This window comes from Molossus molossus, unplaced genomic scaffold (genome assembly GCF_014108415.1).
Source record: "Molossus molossus isolate mMolMol1 unplaced genomic scaffold, mMolMol1.p scaffold_m16_p_11, whole genome shotgun sequence".
Taxonomy (NCBI): domain Eukaryota; kingdom Metazoa; phylum Chordata; class Mammalia; order Chiroptera; family Molossidae; genus Molossus; species Molossus molossus.
In genome coordinates, this window is record NW_023425346.1 from 49,648,075 (window position 1) to 49,672,699 (window position 24,625).

The 24,625-nt window shown below is 41.2% G+C and overlaps 1 protein-coding gene across 1 annotated transcript in view; it reads left to right on the plus strand.

The window, feature by feature from the left end:
* NOSTRIN (nitric oxide synthase trafficking) overlaps positions 1-22,706 on the plus strand; it is a 56,109-nt gene extending 33,403 nt beyond the window's left edge. Inside the window, exons 8-16 of the mRNA XM_036254624.1 lie at positions 4,154-4,279; positions 9,346-9,444; positions 9,539-9,664; positions 13,333-13,441; positions 14,284-14,366; positions 17,218-17,343; positions 18,869-18,983; positions 20,101-20,190; positions 22,543-22,706. Of these exons, the coding sequence (XP_036110517.1) occupies positions 4,154-4,279; positions 9,346-9,444; positions 9,539-9,664; positions 13,333-13,441; positions 14,284-14,366; positions 17,218-17,343; positions 18,869-18,983; positions 20,101-20,190; positions 22,543-22,706 (1,038 nt within the window). The remainder of the gene's footprint in view (positions 1-4,153; positions 4,280-9,345; positions 9,445-9,538; positions 9,665-13,332; positions 13,442-14,283; positions 14,367-17,217; positions 17,344-18,868; positions 18,984-20,100; positions 20,191-22,542) is intronic.
* The last annotated feature ends 1,919 nt before the right edge of the window (positions 22,707-24,625 follow it).

The window sequence follows — 24,625 nt, forward strand, 5'->3', positions numbered from 1 at the left end:
CCCTCTAAGGAAATGCAGTCAGCACCCCTGTACCCCAAAACATTCTTAAGAGAAGAAGAACCTAGTTATTCCAAGTTACGCTGTTATTTCATCTGAAGAAACTCTTAGTTTAATAACTTACATTCATTATTAGCAAGATTTGACAAGGTTCTTATTTTTTCACATGCCAGTTTTCCCAATTTGAAATAATCATAACAAGTATTGAATAATGAGACAGCTTTCAAGAAGGTGAACCCACAGTCTGTTAAAATGCTAAGCACCAGGACCTGTCATAGGCGTTCAAAGCCCACAGTAAAGGCTGCTGTGTATTGCCCGCCAGCAATAGCAAAAGGAAGAGCATGGGCAGCTAAGTGGTGAATGTCCTCTTCCTTCCCTCATTAGAAGCCTCCCTGGGAGGTCGAAGTCTGCCCTTCTCCCCAGCCCTCCTCCGGCTGATTCTGTAACCCTAAGCCTGGCAGTCATTACATCAAGGACCCCCAGGCGTCTTCGTTGCTTTACCTGTTAGCTTTTTTTTTTTTTTTTTAGTACTAAAGCCAAACAGCTCAAGCAGCATTCATTTTCACACCTCACACAGAGGTGCCCATGATCTCCAGCCTGAGCTGAGCTGCTTCTATGCTATGCAGCAATTCCTCCTGTTTTCCTGCTCAGCAGGCCTTGTTCTCCCCAGAAGCTGATCTGAACCTCCCTTCTCCTTGCACCTCCATCCTCACCGCCCACTCTCAGCAGCCGGTCCTGCCTCCTACCTCTCAGAAAAAATAGAAGGCAGCACAGCCACCTGCTTGCTGTGTCTTATGTGCAATGGGATAGGCCGATTCTGCACGTGCTCTGTTTCCCATCTCATCCTCTCTCTCCGAGATGCTTCTCTTGACTCTTCCCCTTTCCCCTGTGTCTAGGACATGCCCCTCTCCAACAGTTCCTTCCCATCGGCCTTCTCAACTCCCCCCATCTTGGGAATTTAAGGAGAGTAGGGGAGACAACTTTCCATGGCCCTCTTTCTATTCCTCTCCAGATACTATTCTCTCTCCTTCTTTGTACACTAAGATATATTGACAGAGTTGTCTGTGTTGTCTTCACTTCCTCGTCTCCTGCTCACTCCTCCAGTCACCCCAGTCTGCTTTCGCCACCATTCTACTGAGAGAGCTCTTGCCGAAAACAAAGGCATCCTTGTTGCTAAAGCCGACGGGGACTTTCCAGTTCTTACCTTATTGAACTTGGAAGCATTAAGCATGGTTGACTTCTCCACTCCAGAAACGGTCTCTTCTTTTAACCTCAGCAAGCTCTTATTCTGTTGGTTTTCTTTTCTGGCGATTTTTAAAAAAATCTTCTTTACTGACTTCCCTTCTTCCTGACTTTTACATACTGCTGACCCTGGAGGTTTCTGTCCTGAGCCCCACTCGGCTTCACTCAACACGGCATCTCTGGTGGCCGACGAGCACTCTCGAATCAGGTACTCAAAAAGTAATTGGCACTCGGTGAATATACTCTCATGGCCTCAACTAGAATATATATGCCGACGATGCCCACATTTCTCTCTTCAGCTCAAACCAGTCTCTGAACTACACTTTGGCATATCAAATTCAGCATCCAAAATCGAAACCATTACTTCCATCTGCCAAAAATATTATTTACTCTTGTGTTTTCTATATCTTTGAATATCACCATCCCCCATATCCTCCCAATTCTAACTCCTAAGCCAAATACTTTTTGAATTTATCTATGGACCTGTTTTTCCTCCACTGACACTCCTCTCCCCAGGCCACCGGCGCCATTGCTTAGGTCCCTGTAACTGACCAATTGTCTCTTGACTTTCAGTGTTGCCTCTTTCTATCTATTTCCCATATACCAGTCAAGCTGACTTTTCTGAAACTCAAATCTGAGCATATTATTCTCCTTTTAAAAGCCTTCAAAGTCTTCCCAGTGACCTGAGAATAAAGTACAAATTCCTTGATGTGGTCCTGCCTTGACCCTTGTCCAATTTTCAGCATCATCTTTTGCTACAGTGTTTCTCAAACTGTGTGCTCTAACCTCACCAAAAAAAATGTTTTGGGTGCCATGCCATGCTCACCAACTCACTTTTATTTTAGGTTTATTCACACAAGGACTGTTTCTGTGAGCACCCACTAGGTGCCAAGTCTCAGCTTACATGTCATTTCAATTCCATGACCAGTTTGGGTGCCTCTCTCGTGCCCCACTGATACCTAAATACTCATATTGTCCTGGGATCTAGCACAGAGAATAGTAGTGTGGGTCCCTGACTAGAGAAGGAGCCTGTCTAGTCCCATTTCCTGTTTCCAGAGCCTAGTACAGGACACATTGTGACACTCAATACATGTTTGATGAATGAATGAGATTTTTGTTCCAGGAGAAAGGAAAGAAGAAAGAAAAAGAAGGCAGTCTTTGACAAATTTTAGTAAAGTTTCCTGAAAAGTTCCTTAAATAAGAATATAGGAGTCTACATTCTTCTTTTATATTGATTTGGGGATATTTGAGGTAAATTTGCTGAGCAGAAACTTCTGGTCGATAGCTATATAGTGTAGGCTGATGAATGGCAGTGGCCATCTCTAAAGTACCTTTGTTCTCATTGCTGGAGGTCTGAGTAGTCTCAATAAGAATCTAAGGACATGATTTAGCAAAGAAGAGCCAAGGCACACTTTCAGCCCTTACACTATATTGTTATCAGATTAAAATGTACAAGCTCATATTTCCATAGATAAATGTGGTCCATTACATTTTATATACAAAAGCAAATGTGTCCTGTGTAAGTCATACATCAGAGCTGAAGGACAGTTGAATGGCTAGTATATCAGTTGGAATAATAAAGTAAGTGGTGTTAATATTCAGAATTTTGGATGAATGTTCTTCATTACCCAAACGTTAGTCAGAGTGTCCTTAGACATAAAGAGGGTCATTCTTAAAAGCCTTTATCTCTGTTCTTGAAACTCCTAAACTACTGTAAGTTAGAGGGATCTTTAGTGCTCCTTAAACTGTGGTCTGAGGACCATTTGCATCAGAATCGTCTGAGGAAGTAGTGGACGTTCAGATCTCCTGATCCCACCGGAGAACTACTGACTCAGTATGGCTATGGTGGGACCCCGAAAATCTGCAGTTTTTCAACACCTCAGGTCATTTCTAGGCATATTAGAGTTTGAGAGTCATTCATGTAACACAACTTCTTCCTTTCTCAGAGATGCGAAATTACTTGTCTCAGCATTTTGAGAATCAATTTCAGCTACCCTGGTCCAGAGAGTTTTGTATTACTTCGATTTTCCAGAAGATTTCACAATCCGAATGGTCAATTTTGGTGATTGGCAAGAGGGGGTTCTCTGTGAAGGAGCAGATTGCTAGGAAGCAGAAGGAAAGGAAGGCATCTGTCAAGTTGTCCTTAACTTCTCGTGCTCATTGGCATGTGTCTCGCTCAGGCTCTTCACGAGGAACAGCAATACTCACTAACTTGTGCTGTCCCAGGTCTTGGGCAGGGTGCCAAGTGCCTTACCTGCATCACCTGCTTGAATCCTCAAAGCCACTCAGTGAGGGAGGAGCATCACTATTCCCATCACATAGATAAGAAGACTGGCTCACAGAGGTTAAGTAATTCACCTGCAGGACTATAATCCTTAAATTTGATTTTGAAGTTGTACTGCAGAGTTTATAGATTGAAAGTTAAGTTATTGGAACTTACTGGATAATAGCCAGGCCTAATCCTAATTCTAGAAGTTATATGATTGCTCATATCTCTACCCGTCCTGGTAAGAAATGCCGGGACTTAGAGGATTTACCAAATAAGACCATAGGAATTGTTAGGAGATGACAGTCTTGAGTTGAAGGTTCCTGATCTATGCTAGCTTCTCCTCGCCTGTTGTTTAGCCCACACCTTGACTTGATGAACACGGGTGGGCACATCACATCATGTTTAGGGACCTTGATTTCCTCATATTAAAAATGGAAGGAATTACACTGAAAGGCCCTTTGGTTTCCTTTCAGCTCTGACATTCCTTTTTCCTGAAGAAGATGTTTGACTTTGTCATCTCTAGCTACTCCATGATTTTAGCTGGGAGATGAGAAGCGTATCATTGGGATGAACGAAATTACGTGGAATTACAAAGGGCTTTCATAAATGTGTTAATGAATATGTGACGCTGATGTTTTACTTTAGCTCCTCAATAAATTGAAAAAATCGACTGAGAAGTTGACAAAAGAAGATGAAAATTACTACCAAAAAAACTTGGCCAGCTGTTCTACTAGACTGAAATGGGAAAACACAGTAGAAAACGGCTACCAGGTAAGTTATGCATTCACATTTTTTTTTCTTTTTTAGTGGAGCTTTGTGTGGCCTTGAAAATGGAGATCAGATCTACAGTTATATGACCTGATGATCTCTGTCTTTAACTATGACCCTCACTCCTATTGTGACCGTAGACAAACCACATTCCTTCTCATTGTTGCAATTCCTCCATGGATAAAATAACCAGTGAATATTTATTGAGTGTCATTGGCCGGAATTTTCAGTCCTAAATTCTCAGTGAAAACAATAACACTCAGCTAATTTCAGTAAGTGCTGTCGAAGGAAAGTGTAGAGTAAGGTTTACCTATTGGTACTCAGAAATGAGTTTTAGGCCTGGAAACTGATTCATACAGTATTCATTTTAGAATTCCTTTGTATGTCAGACATTGTGTTGGACACTGGAGAGATACAGCAATGAATAAAGTACCATCTCAATACTTGGGATGTGCACAGTTTTGCAGCAGAGAAGACATGTAAAGAAAGAATTCAATTGTCCAATAAAATTCAAAAAGGAAAAAAATCACAGAAGGGAAAAAGCAAATTACTAGTGAACAAAAGAAAAGATGCTTATTCATTTGGCAAAATTTTACTTTTTTTTCCTTGTTTAAAATGTTATTTCTTGGTTACAGCACATTTGGTGAAAATTTTACAGTGATGATATGAAGTAATGCCAAATAAGAACTGTTAGGAATCAAAAATCTTTGTACCTCTCTAGTGAGAATAATTTAATGGTATCTAATAAAACTGGAAAGTGCATGTACCCACAACACAGCAGTTCCCTGTTCAAACATATATCCTAAAAAATAATTTAGACCTGTATACCAAGGGTGATGTATAATAATGCTTATTACACAATTGTTTATAACTGCATAGCAAGAAAAAAGTTGCACACAATCTTCATACCTATTGATAAATGAATTACTCTTAAAATATGCTCTAATTAAGAGTGTGGGGGTCTGTCAAGTCATCCTTGCCTCACCCTAACCAAGATTACTCCCATACTTGGTATTTCCTTGGTTTGGATATACCAACACATCATTGACTTACATATCACACAGTGTATTCTCTATCTTCTGTTGTATACAAACTCATAAGTACAGTGTTACATTAATAAAGACACATAACAAAAGTGAGCTGATTTGAATTAAAGGAGAATTTTTATAAGTATGGGAGTTGGAAATGAGAAAACCAGGGTAGCTCAGTTTCATTTTTCCCTTCACCCGCCCCCATCATTCCTCTATAAAAGTGGTTGTAAGAATTCATTGTAGGGTCCTGTGAAGTGCCCCCTCACCCCTTCCTACTTTCCCTTTGAATTTATAAATCTTTTCGGAGAGCATTCATTGGTCTGTGTACAAGGCAGTTCACTAGATACTCTGAGAAATATTACAAAGTCTTTAGTGTGGCTATGAAATCATGGAACCAGTTCCACAATCCACATGTCAAAATCAGTCTTTTTACTTCATAACCATGCTATTATAAGCCATACTTCCTGACTTCCAAGAAGAAATAATTCAGTTGTTAGAAATAATATATAATACAATTTGAAATATAATAACCACACTACCAAGAATTACCAAGAATCAATTGCTTGGTACTGACAGTACTTAAGAAATTATTTTAGAAAGCCATTTGCAATGTGTCAAAAACCTTAAAAATGTTTGCCTTCTCCACCAGTGTTCCTCATGAGAACCATGGAATACAGAAAGTAATTCTATTGACTGCTTTCAGTTCTCCTAAGGATGGTGGTGACTAGTACCACCGTAGATGCAGAGAGGAGATGGTAACTCATTGCATGCAATGGATGCCGTAGGCCAGTAGGGCCTAATTCTCATCTAGAACCCCTGTTGAAACACATAATTACCTTTCTGTAAGTCTATATTAAGAAAGTAGCTGGAAAAAAAACCACAGATTGCTGGTCAAAATACATTGGAAGAGAAAGGAAGGAAAGAATCCAAATGTTCAACATTTAGGGGGATGACTAAATGAATCCATACATTCTGCACTATCCTTTACAATGGACTATTAATTAAAATGATGTCTGTGAAGACTAATGACTTGGGAAACTGCTTATGTATAATGTTCAGTGGAAAAAAATCAAGATACCAATTGAAATAATCTGATAGACAAATAGAAAGATACATACACACATACCCAGATAGACTGAAATACATCAAATTGTTAACAGTGGTCATTTCTGGGTGGAAGAATTGTAAATGATTAAAAAATATGTTTTCTGGCCCCAGGACAATGTCTCAAAGCACTAAGCTACCTATGATTCAGATTCCTAAGACCTTCCTAGACCAGATGGGTCATAGATCCTCTGAACGATTTTAGGACGAGGTCTAGGTGATGACTAGGCATACCGAAATTTGAGAGTTCCTGCTCTATAAAGATCCTATATCTTTGATCAGTTTTATGACAACAATTTGGATGAAAATGCAGTCCCTCCAAGCTCCTCGGGTAATAGAATCGGAAAGGCCAGGACATCAGCAGGAACTGGAAAGAATGAATGAAGAGTGTGAATTATCCTGATGCCTGGGCCTCAGACAAGCTGTAAATCTGCTGTTTCTTGGTAACTCTGACCACACTTCCTCATATATGCTACATAGCACAGGAGGACAGTTTTAGGTCTTCCAGACTATCTTGCTTTTCTGCTGCCTATTTTATTAACAAACAAATAAACAATGGAAAGCAATAATTCATTAAGGGAGATACGGATTTTCTCTTTGCGCAGTAGAATTTATCTCAGCCTCTTTTCATGAGCAAACATAGATCATTTTCATGATTTCCCTGAAATGTAATTAAAATCTGTTAAACATTACCATCTCCATCAAGAGACACTGGTTATTCTAGTCTCAAACTGGTGCTGGAAGCAGCTGCCCACCAGTGATACAATGTGTTCCTAATCCTGGCTTCTCTTTTCTCTCCTGTCCTTTGCTCACCATGGTGCTAAACTAGGACAGCTGCTTCCTAGGTCTTTTTCTGTGCTGTCAAGTCTCTTGCTTTTTGAAGACTGTCCCACTTGAGATCCAAACCACTGAGCAGAATCTGTGTTAAGTATTTGTTAGGAGGCATATGGTTTCTGCCCTTTGAAGAATCAGTATGTTTTATAGGCTGCTCTGCAGTGCTTTTAATCCTGTATGTGGGAGACAGAGGGCACACGGCCACATTCAAATGGCCAGTGCCTGCGGTTTTGGAGAAAGACCCAGGAGACCAACACCAGAAACAGACGTTTGGCTCCCATTGACTTACAAAACGTGTGCCAGCTCTGACTCCACAAAGAAGTGGTCCTGGGGGCAGAGCTCCAGGCTTTCTGATTCAAATGTCAGGACACTTGGCACAGAATCAAAATGTGCGTGTGATTGACAAAGATGTTCACGGTCATCACCTCAGCCTTTTGCACAGCAGGGTTAGAGTGGCCATATACCGATAAACAAAATGCAGTCTATACACACAAAGGAATATTATTCAGCCTTAAAAAGGAAGGAAATTCTGACCCATGCTACAGGATAAGACTTTACACTAAATGAAATAAGCCAGACACAAAAGGACAAATGCTGTATGATTCCTGTTATATGAGCTCCCTAGAGCAGTCAAACTCATAGCAGACACAAAGCAGAATGGTGGCTGTCAGAGGGGCTGGGGGTAGGAGAACCATGGGCTACCACTTAATGGGTACACAGTTTTCTGAAAAGTGTCTGAGATAGATGAGGGTGATGGTTGCCCAACAATGTACTTAGTGACACTGCACTGTACCTTTAAAAATGGTTACAATGGTACAGTCTATGTTTTGTACATTTTACCACAATTGGCAAACATACATAAAATTTTTAAACTTTTAAGTGCCTGTATACCACAGATGAAATATCAACAGAATGTGAATGCAGCCTTCTCACCGGAATGTAAAGAAACACCACAGGGGGTCAGGCCAGTGGGCCCTGCAGGTGTGCCCGCTGATGGGAGCAGCCAATAAGCTTTGTGATTCCCACCCCCACCCTGTCAGAGGCCTTCAGATGTAGTCCATGCTTCTTGCTTCCTGTGGTGATGTTACCCACCAATCTGTTCAAAGTAGTCATGCAAGACTACTGCTGAGTGCTCTCTGCTGTGGGGGTGGGGTCGCATGGCAGGCAGGGGAGAAACCAATCCTCTGGATGAAGAAAGAATGCCCAGGCCTCTTCCTTACAAAAACAAGATGAGGAGCATGTTGTCTTGGACACCTGCCACCTCTGTCACAGCCGAAGTCCTCTGGGCACACACCCAGCTGCTCCCACATGGCCTGGGAATCCTCTGCATACTCCACCCACCCTGCTTTCTCCCACAATGCCTAGCTGCTGAACTTCGAACTCCCTTAAAACAATTGGTCAGCAACTCAGCTAGCAGTGATTGGCAAGAGTCGAATAGCTAACTTTTTCTAAAGTGTTAAGGGCTGACAAGGCCCATGTGACCTACCTCCCTTTCTTATTTACCCTTCCCAAGTAAAAGTTATGGAACTCCAAGAGTGGAATTCTCGTCATCCCACACAAAACGAGGAGGCTATATTCCCACCTTCAGAAGCCACCGTCTGACCCCAGGCTTTATTTTAAGCCAGAATTATGAATTGATCAGACTTGGGGTTCTGCTCTCGCCCAGTCATTTCCTGAAGCAGAGTATTTGCGCCTCATCATCTTTGCCCCTGTAGAAACCAGCAGAATGCCTTCTGCGCGCTGTAAACAAGTCTGTAAATATTTAGTTTCTGACTACATTTTGAAGATATGGACATGGGTTTTACTGGGCTTCTCTTTCTTTTTCTGGAACTCACAAATGCTTTTGAAATGATTCTTTTCTACCCTTTCTTTTGGAATGTCAGGTAACCCATGACATCCACCTCTGTGCCTTTAGGGCAAAAAAAATTCTAGTGAAGGATAAACAGGAGATACATCAAATCACATTCCTGTCCCGAGAATCTCCCCACCCCAGTTTGCATGTGACATAATCAAGAGGCACAAATGGACACTTAGCTCAGATGGGTGGCATCAGTTTTGTGTAACAACTGGCTGATATCACCCAATTTTCTCTCCTTTCAGAACATCCTGGAGCTGGAGAAGGAAAGAATTAAACTTTTATGCAAGAACTTAAACCAGTACACCCAACATATTTCTGATTTTGGCCGGACCCTGACCACAGTGAGTAGTAAAGATCTCTGCATTTCTGGTCTGTGTGGGAAACTGGCAGGGACCGTGTCCCCAGCACCCTTGTCCTGCTCCCTTGGCTTTGCAGTGCCACACGCACATCCACAGGGCTGTCAGCAAGATAGACGTTGAGAAAGACATCCAGGCTCTGATGGAAGAAACTGCCGTGTCATCTCTAGAAAACAAACCCGAGTTCCTACTGACTGATTACTTTGTAAGTATGGGATGGAAGGAAGTTTCATGAATGGGGAGCATTAATCGAGTACTGAGGGATGCATTAAAAAAAAATTGAAAACAATTGTAAAAGAAATTTTTTTTTTAATAAATGGAAAATACTACTTTTTTCCATAGTTTTTAGAAATGAAAACAGTGTGGTTTATAAACTAGGCAATGGACCAATGTCTTTGGTGTTCTTTGGAAGGGAAGACAGTCCAACAAGGTTTTTGACCGAATCTTCGTACTTGGTGTCCTGTGAGAGCAACGCCAGGAGCACGTGTTTCATGGCCGGCAAATAGCCACTGTGTCTCATCTTGGTTGTCTATTGCTGCATAAAGAATTACCCCCAGACATAATGGCTGAAAACAAACAGTTATTATCTCAGTTTCTGTGGGTCAGGGATCCAGGGGTGGCTTAGCTGGGAGCCGCTGTGTCCCTCACAAGGCTGTGATCAAGGTGTCAGGCAGGACACAGTCATTTCCAGCCTCTATGGGAAATGAACCCCTTGACGCTTCCTTGCATGGCTGATGGCAGCCCCCAGTCCTGGCCACAGCTGGCTGGAGGGATTGTTCTTTTGCCGAGTGGGTCAGCCTGCTTCCCCCAGAATTTACATCCACGAGAGCCAGAGCCGGAGTGCCCAAGACAGAAACATAGTCTTGTATTAGCTAATCTCCGAAGTGACAGACATCTCATCGTATTTTATTTGTCAGAAGCAAGTCAGTAAGTACAGCCCACACTCCAGCTGAGGGGATTCCACAAAGGCATGACTCCTAGGAAGTGGGAATCGTTATCAACATTCTTCACTGTGCTTTTCTTTGAAAAACTTGGACCAAATTACAGAGGCTTATTTTGAGGGCATTTGGGTGACTCTACTATGGCATCTGCGCTAAAAACAGATCGGTATCCCTGGTGAGAGCCCAGACATCTTGTCTCTTTGCTATGCTGGAGTGCATGCTTTGTCTTCTGCGTTCCTGGCAGTTCTTTCCTGGGCCCTCTGCTAGATTTCATTCAGGCTTTCACGGTTCTTATTGGGCGGTGTGTCTTTCTCTGTAGATAGAACCAACCCACTGGCCATGTCCTCCTACACGATTAAGAGTGTAGCCAGAGTCGGGACCCCAGGATCCACACTCTGGGAACAAGATATGAGAGGAGAGAGAAAGGCCATTCGATCTGGGCCCAGCAGTGAATCCAGGAGCTGGGAAGGTGACCAGCTTTCCCCTTCCCCACTTTTCAAGTGGCAGCTATTTTTTTTTTTTTAATTGAATACTCTTCCTACTCTGGCAAAAGCAAAGCAAATCAGCAATAGCAATGTCTTTTCAAAGCAGAAACAGAGGTAGAGATGGGAGTAGGAAAGCTCTTTCTTTTTTTTTTCTTCCAAATCATGTCGGTGATCCCTGAGATGGGAGTATATTCAATAAAATATATCTATTACTTTCTTAAAAGGATGATAAAAATGTCCCTAAAGACTAACCTGTCAATAAAATAAGGGTCATTCTCCTCAGAAATTTGTCTAGGCTTTTATTGAAATAATAAGGAGGCAGCCATGGTGGATTATTTTTGATTGACATGCCCATGAAATTTTTGGTTTCCATGAAACTTTAGTGCATCAGCACTAACGACTACATATCTGTTGTCTAAGATAATGAACTCTATCTTCAAATAAGTGAATAACATTTTCTTAATATCCCTAAAGCAAAATGCCCCCAGAGTCTGAAGTTGTAGTCATGGCAGTACGTACAGAGGGACTTTTATCTAGTGCTCTGAAATTTACGTGGACAAGAGGTGAGACAGAAGAACAATCTGAAGACAAATACTGGAGGGCTGATTACCAGTGTGAAAATATCTATAAGGTCACTGTAAAGGCCATGTTCAAAGATCGTGTCCATAGTTTTATATGCCTCCTCCAGTATTAATCTCCTTTCTAACCAATCTTTGGAAGAGAGGAGGAATTTAAGAAAGCTAAACGATAGGAATATACTCCATCCTCAAGTTGCTCTGTAGTGATCTGTCCTTTGATCTATATACTTTGAACAGTAGGTGTCCCCAAGCAGACTGAATGAAGTCTTGGACAGTATGTGAGCCAGGTACAATGTGCATCCCTCCAGCAAGTAAGGACTGAGGCTTGGAGTTAGGCATCGTTGTGGTTTAGTCAGAACTCACCTGGGGGTGTGACGTCAGCTTGGGCTATTAGGAAACGTTTTATAATACATAATATACAATATATAAATGAAATATATTTATCTGTACATTACATTTATATCAAGGCTGTTCACATTGCTCTAAATCCTCAGCTCCCCTTTCTTCATGACATTGATGTAAAGCTGACCTTGCACCGACACTGGGGACCCCAGTTTGTCTTCTTCCCTATTGGATCAGTCCCGAATCCCCGACTCCTTCCATCTTCAGTCATTAGTTTCCTTTCCCCCACAGGTTTCTCTCCCTCTGCTCTCCGTTCAGCCACCTTGCCACCCTACCTGACCCTGACATCCTAATTCTTATTTTTATTCGACCCTTGAAATATGTATGTGAAAGTTCAGATTCTGTTAATGGTTTCTCATAGCGTATGTGATAAAACCCTTACTTCTACCCAAAACTCTGGCCTAAACTACTCAGACCCCTTTTTCTTCCACTGTTATTGCTTAAGCAACTGGTCTGTTTACTGTTCCTGATACATCTCATGAAGCCCTCCCTTTGTCCTTCACTTGGGCCAGCTCCTCTGCCTGGGGTCCCTTTGTCTTCCTTACCCTTGACCAAAGTATCCTGGTTTAGTCTTCCAGCCTCCTCAAAGCTTTGGTGCCCATGCCCTGCCCTTGGTGGGCCATGCATTCTTGCCCGCACCATTCATGAATGAACGTGGCCTTGAACTGCCAGGTCTCTTATGTTGTGCTTCAAGGTCTAACTAAATGAGAAACCCATTCTGGGAACAGCATTTGTGTTTTAGTTCATGCATTCCCAATAGCCAGCAACACAGAACACAATAAATATCTGTTCCACTCCTGAAGCAGACTAGCTTGTGGCATATTCATGATAGTACGTGAGGATACTTAAAGGGCTCTAACTTGAATAAAGATAAATAGAGAACAATAAGTATCAACAGCCCTGGCCGATTTGGCTCAGCAGTGAGAGTGTTGGCCTACAGACAGAAGGGTCTTGTGTTCAATTCCCCATCAAGGGCATGTACCTGGGTTGCAGGTTCAATCCCCAACCCTGGTCAAGGTCATGTGGGAGGCAACCAATTGTTGTGTCTCTCTCATATCGATGTTTCTCTCTCTCTCTCCCTCACTTCCTTCCACTCTATCTAAAATGGAAAAATATTGTCGGGTGAGGATGAACAAAAATATATAAAAAATAAAAAGTATACAATAGATTTACTTATCAAGAAGCTATGAAATAGCTATAGTAAGGCACATCCTCCTAGAATAACTTGTTCTGCTAAAGAAAGTGCTCAGCTATGTACTTACAAGTTGTGAACAGGAGGTGTGTTCTCATTAAGTAGGTCTAGAACAATCTGTATAAAACCAAAGGTCACCTGTTTTGTTTTGTTTTAACTTTTCTCTTCTATCCTGTGAAAATGAAATACAGTCAGTGAACGTCTCAATACAACTAGGAGAGAAAACTCATTTTTCCCCTTTAAATTGTCAAATATCTTTTTCTTTCCCTGAAAAGGAAGAAGATCCCAACAATGCAATGAATAAGGACCGACAAAAGTCTTCAATAAAATCAAAACTGTTGAGACTGCAAAGAGATATTGAAAAAGCCTTGAACGACCGGGAAGGTGTGTGATTCCCTCTGTGAACGGCCTGACCAGGAAAGTCTTTCTGTTCAGAGTTGGGTGATTCTGCTTTTGGTGACTCATGTCTCAAACCTAATTTGTGTGAATAAAGAAAAAAGTCTTAAAAAGGAAGGCAAGAACAAGAAACTGAAAATGAGATTTTGGTCTGTCTGTGAGAACCCTGTAAGTCCCACCCCACCTTCTCCTGAAATGCAGCATTTTACTGTGTTTCTGGCATTGGCTGGAATGAGGGGCAATTTGTTTGGTATAAAACACAGTAAACCTGTGCACAGGGTTTTGGTTTTCTTGTTTGTTTCCTTTTAAACGAACCCTCTAAATGATGTAAAAAGCATTCAGATTAAATCCCATACTTAGAAGGGGGGCCTGTTAGAATGGGAAACCTCTCTAAAGAGACACAGATAATAAAAACGACTTCCCACTTTTGACTGTGATGTGTACAGCTGATTTTATGGAAACCATTATGGGAATACTTGACAGGAAATCCAAGACAGCAGAAATGTTTTCACCTGTAAATGTGGGTGAAGGTGGGGAGGGAGTAGGGTAAATGTCAGAAATCCATCACGAATGGGTCAACAAGGAGGATTCATACACGCATCTTGGAAAAAGAACAGTCAAGACTCCTTAAGCATCAACCAGCATTTCTCACATTTCATTAAATGAAGGTCAGGTCACCTGTCAGTAACATGGAGTAACAACTACCTAGGAAACAGCTCCAGCCATTCAGAAAATCCTTCTGGGCTTGGGTTCCCGTGGAGTGGGGCCTCCTGCCAGGCGTGTCGCCCAGGACAGGAGGATGGTGACTGAGAGCGTGATTTCATTTTCAGGACTCCAGCGAATGCTGAAAGCTTACTCCAGCGACTCCTCAGACCCAGAGATCCAGAGAAGCACAGCGGCCTTAATGGACGAGGTAAACATTCCAAGAGCGCAGTTTCCTAGAGGTAGTGATGAGTGGCTCATTTCTAGAATGCTGCTTTCCGGCCCATTTGACCTCTGTTCGCCTCTCCTTTCGCATGACACAGAACAACCTAGTCAGAGGGCTTGTAGGATCAGGTCCTTGGCAAGGAGTTGAGAGAGCTGGAAAAATCCAACTATTTAGAAATGTTTGCTTTAGTCTCCTCCCAGGGGGGGAAAAATTGTGCCTAAAATAGAATTCTCCAAAATAGAATCATTTCTCAGGGTCTGGAAACCATTGGGACTTTTAACCCATTTAAAGAAACTGTGACCAAAAATGCAGGTTCTACATTCAGAAAGGCCTGTATTTGCATCTATCTAGCTCTGCTGTTTCCCGGGACCTGGGATAACGTCAGTGTTCTCATCTGTAAAATGGGATACTGGTACCTACCTCAAAGGGTTTCTGTGAGAATTAACGAGTATTTAGAAAATGATAGCACAGTGTGCAGAGAGTTGAAAAACTAATTATCATTAAAATGCTGTTCTCCATTCATTCCTCAACTGACATCAGGGTCTTTTGAGAATAACAGGGGGAAAGAAACATGTAGGGATTGATGGACAAGGTGGCAACTTTGGAGGAACCGACATTAAAAAGGCAGTTATAAAGGTCTGTGAGGTTTACATAGGAATAAAGCAAACAAATGCTATTACCCATGTGTGCAAGATTCGGGGTTTTCTGCTGTGATTAGAGTGAGAGGAAGTTGGTAAGTTATCTTTTCTGAGAAAAATTCAGGAAGAGATAAAAAAAAATGTTTTCAATGTTTTGAAGATACAGGAAACTGGACAAGCCTCTCTTACCTTGATATAACCTAACTAATTCTCTTGTGAGTAGCTACCTAATAATTCTGTCCAAACAGGCAATTTCAGTAGTTCTTTGGAAAAAATAGACAGAGGTATCCAGGCACAGTTTATCTATTTTTTAGCACAGGCTTCCTTTAGTGGGGTGCTATTGCAGAAACAAACCTAACACTCTTGTGAAAAAAAAAGCTTGAATTCTATGCATTTGCAAACGGAGGTCTAACATCCTTGCAATGACACAGGGCTACCATTTTTATGAAATTATAAAAGACTCTAAGACATTTGTGACAACACAAAATTAGTTAACTAATTCAATGCAAATATTTACTAAAATAAGGTCATTTGGAGCACTTTATGATGGCGTTAACTTACAGTCGTCCCTCGCCACTTCATGCTTCGACTTTTGTAGCTTCACTCTATCATGGTTTTTTCAAATATATTCATTAAAAGGTTGATTGAGACAGTGAAAATGATACAGCGTGCTCTCGGTTTTCTGAGTCAATTATACACCCCTGCATTACAATTACAATGAAAATTACTGTACGGATGGACTGTAGGCCTATGGATTCGAGCCCCAGGAATCCTTCAACGCCAGGTGCAACCGCTAGAGTCTGGAATGGATGCACCACGATAAACGAGGGATGACTGTATAATCTTATTTCTTTGGTTGTTCCTGAGCAGAATTTTATCATTGTCATCACCAGTGTAGAACATGTATTAGAGTCAGCTGGGGACACAACTGGACTGATTCACACAGTGGAGGATGCCAGGAAGGAGAGGCTCTGACCCTTAAAACCCCATTGTTTGTATCTAGTGAAGGAACGAGTACACGCCTTCAAGGATTAGGTGTCAAGTGTCCTTGTAATTTTATTACACACCCCCACATCTGCTGGAGGCAAACTTGCGATATTGGTAGATTTTTCATCACCCAGGGAGGTTTTCTTTCAAGAGGACACTCCGTTTCATTCAATTCTTCTAATTCACTATTTTTTGGTCCTGAAAGCGCCATATTTGAAGCAAAAATGTTGGCAAGGCTTGTTCTCTGAGGCACGGTTGCAGGTATCGTCTGCAGGTGTGGAAAGAGTGCCTAGGAGGGGGACGAGACTTGCTCTGTGATGCTCTCTGACGCAGACTAGGTCCAGTGGAGTATGGGGGTTGATTTCAGTGCAGCGAGTGTTCCCAGGATAGAGACCTCCCTCATTGATTGGCGGGGTCTGGCAGGGATGTTAGGGTTAGGAATCCTCATGCTGGATGTATGGGAAACGGAAAGGTGATGGTGAGGAGGAGATGGGATAAGCAGGCCCCTTCTCATGTGTAGATTCTGTTCTTTGATTTACCCTGATTGGACACAGCCTGACAAAGAAGTCATTATAAAGTTTCTAGTTCAAGGTCAAATAGAGAACAAGAAGAGCCTAAGAGTGTATGTATCTTGAGCTTCAATCTTTATTTTTACAATCAAATACCCTCTAGCTTCCAGAAGTGTTACTGTGAACTTTCTGGATAATATAAGACCTTATCTCTTCAAGAAAAACAGTGAGCAGCATCAACCAAAGTAAATAAATAAACCCTGCCTTGCATCATTTTAGTTTGATTCGATTGCTGTGAGTCAGTTCTGTTCACAATGTGGAGCGCCTTTGCCTCAGTTGCCTTTCCTCAAGGCCTCCCGGAGTCTACCTTCTGCAGTCAACACTTGTTATTCCCTCTCTCCTTCCTCATAAGAAAATTGGGTAAAGCTATTCATTGCTACAAATTCTGAGCAATACATCTATCGACTTTCTGGTTTACCCTGTGCACAAGAGTCCAGAATAAGACACACTCAACAACTAAGTCTTTCCTCTAGGAAAAGGGTCCATTTTTTCCTCTCAGCATTTTCTGTGTATATCTGCATATGAGTTGAATGTATTTTTCCAGACACCTTTGTCATTTTGTTATCCTGATATCCTTTTACCCATGCAGTTGTGCCTCGTTTTCTAGAAATTTACTCACAAGGCCAAATGATGTATCCACAGACCAATTTGAAACTAGACCTGTTGCAAGCAAATGCCTATAAACTGTCATCAGTGTTAGCAGAACTTGAGCAAAGACCTCAACCCAGCCATCCTTGTAGTAACTTCATCTTCAAGCGGAAAGAAAAGGTAAAAATTTAAGACGTTGGTTATAATTTCTTGACTAGGCTTGCTGGGTGAAGTGGTTTTGAAAGAGCAAAAAGGCTGTTATTAATAATTATATATTCCATATGCCCCAAATCTCAGCTGCAGAATTTTAAGATAAATTTAATTTTATTCCTTTTGAGTGGAGTAACAGAGCTAAACACAACTGAATATGTTCTTTGTATACTGAATATGAGTGGTTAAAAGCCCTTTGAATTCCTTTCGCTTCCTACTCATACCTTAACGTTATCCTTTTAAAGTGCTTTTATAGTAAAATTTCTATTACATTGAAATTTTAGTATTCATACAGACCTAAATTATAAGATTTATGATATGCATTAGTCTCGTCCATTTAAAATACTGTGCAATGTAGCCTGGCCGGTGCGGCTCAGTGGTTGAGTGTTGACCCATGCATCAAGAGGTCGCCAGTTTGATTCCCAGTCAGGGCACATGCCCAGGTTGTGGGCCAAATCCTCATTGGGGGCCATGCAAGAGGTGGCCAATTGATATTCTCTCTCATTGATGTTTCTGTCTCTTTCTTCCTCTCTCTTCTTCTCTCTCTCTAAAATCAATAAAAAACAAAACTTAAAAAAATAAAAATAAAATACTATGCAATGTAGAAAATGCATGAGCACAATTTTTAAAATCACATACATGTATTTTCCCAGTGTTACCCTCTTTTATTTTATTTTTCAATGTTATTTATTTATTTTTTTGTTAATCCTCACCCAAGGATATTTTTCCATTGATTTTTAGATAGAGTGGAAAGGAAGGAAGGAGGGGGAGAGACAGAGAGAGAAACATCGATGTCAGAGAGATACATCGATTGGTTGCCTCCTGAATGGGGCCAGGGATCTAACCTGCAATCCAGGTATGTGCCTTTGACTGGGAATCAACCCCTGGACCCTTCAGTTCAGGACTCTAACCACTGAGCAAAACCTGCCAGGGCCCTGTGTTCCCCTCTTTAGGAATTGATGGTGAATATGTGAATATGCGTGGGTTAACTATTGCTATTAGCTGTTTTCCACTTCCTATCAGAAGGGGGTGCTGTAACCATCTTGTAATGAAGGGATAATTTTCTTTCTAAGAGACTCTAACAGGAAAATGGTCTCAATCAAAAAAGAAAGAAAGGGAGGAAGGAAGGAAAGAAGAAAGGAAGGGAAGGAGGAAGGAAATGGTCTCAATCATTTAGACAGAGCCATGATTTGCATTAAAGCCCATTAAAGTTCAATTTGTTGGATAATGCTGTGACTATTATGATTTTGCCATAGGTACAGGTCAGAACTGCAAATACAGGTTATAAAATATGGTAATTGTCTAATTCTGAAAACATTAAGGCTTCAGATACAAGAAAACTCTATAGTAGGGTTTAAGAATGTAGTTAATGCTTTATTTGTACCCTCCTCCAAAAAATAAAAGAAACAAATTCCTAAGGAAAACAGCTACAGTAGAATTATTTTTCATGAATACTTGTGTTGTTAAAAATGACTTAAAAAAATTGTTTGAACAGCAGCAGACACATAGTTATGTAAGAATACCTCGACCTTTTCTGATGAAGAGATCAGAGAATGTTGTGAGAAGAGCATCGTTTGGTGGGCAGAGCAATCCAAGTTCTCCATCGACAGGTAATCCCATGCCCAGAACAATTTTGGCCTAAGTCCTATCAGTAAAGCACATTGCTATATTTACATTTTCTTTTCAGAGCCTCATTGATATAGTCAGCTCAAAGAAATCCACATTTAAATTAAGACTCATTTATTTGGTAGAATGTGTACCTTTCTGTGCAGATGTAATCCAAAAAGTGTGAAGCAGTGAAGAAGAGTGAAGGGTTGGGAAAAGAACTTTACAGTATGAGATGACTGGTTCCATGTTGTTCAGAGTCTGCAATTTGCTGTGCACACGAGCACCCACCCCTAAGCCATGGGAGGAGCTCTGAGCTCGGTCTTCAGGGCTTCCTCCAAACCTCCAGGTCAGAAACATGCTGATCCCAGGGCCTTCTTACCCTCTTCATTCAGCTACCTGACTTTAGTCATTTGTCCATCCGCACCCTACTACCTTTTACTTTTCAACACACACACTGACACACACACACACATACACACACACACACATACACACACATTATTGTCCCTCAGAGTTTAACTACAAGTACCATAACCTTGATTCTCTAGTTTCTTGATTAGAAATTGACAAAAACAAAACAAAACAAAACAAAAACACTCAGGACATTATGGTCTATATGGTATATTAGAGACTCACCACTGCATTGTTTGAGAAACAGTTCTGCGAGTACTGAGGGATGATGGGAAGTGCAAGTGTCCTCTGTCTGAACCCAAATGGCAAAACTTGTGTATGTCTTCCAAAACATGCATACAGTAAAACATGCGTACCACACATATTAGCCAACTGATATTAAGTTTGTGTGGGAAGCAAATCATTTAAAATTGTAGTCTTTATTATCATCATTATTACTACAATAACTTTTTTCTCCAGACTTATTCTCTATAGTATGATATAGTTGTTGACTATATAATATATATAGTCCATACACGTAGTAGGTAAATCATAAATGGTTCCTGAATCAAGAAACAAATCGTATATAAAATTATAAACTTTCCTTTTGAGAAGACTTTAATGTATTTAAGCTCTGCACCATGCTGCTAAATAACTAAAGAGCTCCCTCTCCTTTTCCTCTCGCTTACTGACACAGATTTGTTAATTATAACTCGCTCCAACTTTCAGCCTCCGGTGTGGCCCAGCATGGCAACAGTCTTTGCAAAGCCTTATATTCTTTTCAAGCCAGGCAAGATGATGAGTTGAATTTGGAAATAGGTAAGAATCATTCTCAAATGTTTAACTGCTTTCCCCTGTTGAAATCCTTAACTTGGATAAAACCTGTCTTACTTAGTACAGTAGCCTGAAATGTTACTACCATGTCAACTCAGTTCAAGTTTACAGTCACCCTTCTTAGAAGAGAAAGATAAAACACATCCAAAATAAAGCTCACATAATAAAAATAGCTACCATCTACTCAGTGTTTACTGTGTGCCAGATGTTATTGCAAGCACATCGTCCAATTGACTCTTCATAAAACCCTTTGAAGTGTGTATTGCTATTTATTCCCATCTTGTTGCTGAGGAGACTGAGGATAGAAAGGACAAGTACCTTGGCTAAAGTCACAGGCAGTGTTGGTGCAGGACCTGAACCTGAGACTCAGTCATACTTAGTCACAGCTCTACACGGGGGTCAAATAGCAGTAATGGAAAGTCATTCCAGACGTGACCCCCACCATCTTCTTTTTCAAAGAGCTAACCACGGAGGAAGGTGAAGGACCTCTCATGGCTTAGTGTGAGAGCAAGTTCTAGAACCCGGGGCAAAGGACACCCAGCTCACTATTTCTCCCACTGACCCCTTAGGAAAGTGTTTATGACCAATCTAAGGAAGCAGAGTCCCTTCTCTGTGTCAGAGATTTTCGTTTCACGTGGAAAGGTTTTACATAATGGGTTCTATAGACCTCGACATTATTAAACAAGAAAACACCTCCATCCTCAACTTTCTCTGTGTGTCCATTTAGCAACCACATTTGGATGTGAGCGCTAAAGCAGAGACCTAGAGATGAAGAGGTTAGTGAGAAAGGGTTGTGTCATAGGAATAAGCATTTCTCCATGAACAGGACACAGCACCCAGAACCAAGGGAACATGAAGATGGAATTTGCAGCCAAAACAGGAACACCATGTATTTGCTACTGCTTCGTGGGTGTTTCCTTTGCAGTTTGCCAGTCAGATTTCTCCAGGCAGTTGCTTTTCCTTCTAATGCAGAAATAAGTAAAGATAAGAATAAAAGGAAATCCTCTCCTCCGTTCTTCTTAAGTCAATGCTGTCTTTATTTAAAGGTTTTAAATGTTATTGAAGTCACCTCATTACTCATTATGTCATCCTGAGGGTGCTAACTGCAGTGGGTGCGTGAATGAAATGCTGTATTCCCACTTTCCGTATACGTGAAAACCACATTTCCCAGATGCCGTTTCGAGCCCAGGGTCCTGAGTTTGAGTTACACAGTTATACAGTAAATGGACCATCTTGTATGTCTTTGGTTCTTCCTTAGTTGCAAAGCCTACTTACACCTCATATCCTAAGTGGGTTCTATAAGTGAAATGAGACATTGGGGGCTTAAGGAAACTGGAAGGAAGATTTTAAATTATCCGTTTGAATTTCTGTTAGGAAATGGTGTCAATCGGCTGACCTGAGAAACTCATTAGAGAGTGAACTTGAAATGAAAATGATCTCCTATGAGAATAAATAGTGACTTATGGCTGAGGAGAGATACAAGAGGGGTTAACAATCTCCTTTGTCTTAAGAAGAAAAGTGACTGGGAAACAGAATGAAAGAAAGAAAGACTAAATATTACCTTAGAATGATGCTCAAGATAAAGTAACTTTGGGATCCTGAAGGAAGTGACGTTTCCGCTTTGATGTGCAGAAAGCAGCCGAGAGAGGGGGACTCTCTCAAAAGAGTGGGACAGCCAGGGCACCAAGCTGAACTTCAAGGTCATTAATATTGGAATGGTATTTTTTAAATAGGGAATTAGAGAAGAGCCATGTGTTTCTTAGGAATTCTGTTTATTTAAATCACAGCTTAAAAAAAAAAAAGTATTGTCTTCAAATTGGTATTTTAGTAAAGTTTTCTAAATTTTGAATGAGGAGTTATATTTCTGTGCAAAGGTGGAACTCTGAACTGTGAAGCTGGCACATGTAATGGAGAGAGGTTGTCTTGCTCTAGAGAAACATCTGGTAGCAGTAGTCAGCGTACCAAACTATCGCAGCCACCAACATAAGAAACCTTTACGGCACAGACAGCGAGAAAGGGTTTGGTGACAACCCATCAGCTATAATCAGTAAGCCAGCATGAGGAGGACATATGTTTCAGTGTGGTTCTGTTTTTAATCAAATTATATTATGCCATAACTTAGCTCTCCGTTATGTACTCTTTTTAATATCCTCTGCATTATGCCTGCTCCGTACAGAGGTGGTCCATACATTTTGCTTCATCTGAATCACCTGCAGAAAACAACGCCGCCATAGCTGCTTGAAAGCAGACTCTCTCGAAACTGTCTCACCAAATGGGCTCAGGCACATGCTCAAATCGCAGAGACCCATTTGTCTAACTCAATGTGCATTTTCACAGGTGACATTGTGACTATACACAAGAAAGAAGAAGGATGGTGGTTTGGATCTTTAAATGGAAAAAAAGGCCATTTTCCTGCTGCTTATGTGGAGGAGCTCCCATCAAACACTGGGTACACGGGCATAAAACAAGGTTCTCAACATACCGCCTTACACACACTGTAAACTATACAATGTGATGCAAATAAAGGTAAATGCTGTGATCGTTCCAAGTTTTTCTTTTTGTTTCATATATGTTTTATTAATTTATTTTTTTTAGAGAGAGCGGAAGGGAAAGAAAGATAGAAACATCGATGTGAGAGAGAAACATCCACCCGCTGCCTCCTGCACACCCCTTTGCTGGGGGTCAAGCCTGCAACCCGGGCATGTTCCCTGACCAGGAAATCAAACAAACTACCTCTCACTGCATGGGACAATGCTCAATCCACTGAGCCACACCAGCTGGGCCAAGTTTATCTTTCTAGATGGGTAACGAAGTCCTACCTGCATGTTACAGTATTTTGTAGTCTTGGTTATTTTTTGAAATGAAGTCAGAAGATGGAGGGAGGCAGGGTAGAGCCCCATGGCTCCCAGAGTTTTCAAGTTCTTAGAGACCCTGGAGATGACCCAATACAGCCCCTGGTGTCACAGACAGAGACAGATTTCAAGGAGGGTTTAGCCACTTGAATGAAGTCACATAGTTTTCTGGCAGCACAACATATTCAAGGATTCAGATGTCCTTTCCCTCTGGACTTGGGTGGCAACAGGCCACAGTTGGTTTATAAAAGGTCAAACAGGGCCTGGGAGATGAGGAAGACTATAGATTAAGTCCAAGAAGAAGAGTTCAGCAGAAGACAGGCAAGCAAGACACTAGAGATGTAAACCCAAGTCAGGAGACTGTAGAATAAAGGATCAGGAGCTGAGGTCAAGAATCTGAGTGATCACAAGTGGGTGAGGAGGTGGACAAGAGGTCTACATACTAAATGGTTGATCTCAGGGTGGAATGGAGTTCCATCCTGAGCCAGTGACCTCCTGATGTAGCAACCTCTTATATACCCCCTTTCCATAACCAGAACTGCTCTTAGAGTGAGGTCAGGTGTGAGTCAGAGGTGGATAGAGACCTGAGAACAAGAGCAAGGCAGATGGGGAAGGGCTAGAAAGGAGAAGGTGCCTGATATGTTGTGTCTCCCTGCCTGTTTGGAAACTCACTGTACCAATTCAGAAACCAGGAATTCTGCACTTCCCAACAAGGTCAAGATGAAAGGAATACCCCAACCACTTCCTGGTGAAAGGTACTTCAAATGCTAATGAGTCTAGTTTGGATGGAAAGTTTTAGAAACCAATCGTCACTGTCAAATGGAATATTTAGAGAAAAGATTTATGCTGCTTTCTCAAATGCCATATAACGGGAAAATGTTGGGAATGAGAGAGGTCGTCCCAAACCTTTTTCTAGGGTAACTGTTTAGAATGGGGAGATGTGGTACAGCAGCATCTTTCAGAAAATGGCCTCAGTCAGCCTGGACATCACACTCCATTCAATGGAAGGTCATGGTCATGGTGTTGATAGAAACATCTGGGGGTGTCTACACTTGTTTCAAACATAGAGTCTGCCATTAAAGGAGTCAAATCTATTGCATTTCCCTCCTATCCCCTACCTCTTTTTTTTTCAATACATCAGATTTTATACTTTAAAGAAGGAATTTTTCAAAGCAAGGTACATATATTTTTATACTATGCACATCATACTTCTATAGGATACACCTAACACAGAGATATTTATAGATACAGATATCAGACCTGAAGGAGCTCAAGTGAAGTTTGTTATGTGAGGCATAACTTACAGCCTAAGAGAACAGATCAGAAGTTTTAATGTCATCCTTAATGGCGTATTAATGACAGCTTCCTGCATGTAGAAAGTGGGCTGAATAATAGGCCATTAGACCATGAACAGAGATTTTGAAGCTATATTTCCTTTTCATCTTTTTTCTTTCCATTAGCCTTGATGGATAAAAAATTATGTAGCGATTGACTGCAGCCTACACTGGATCATTTGTATAGAGGAAGTGATGATATGGTGGTTGGACCCTGAAACTCTTTGAAAGTAA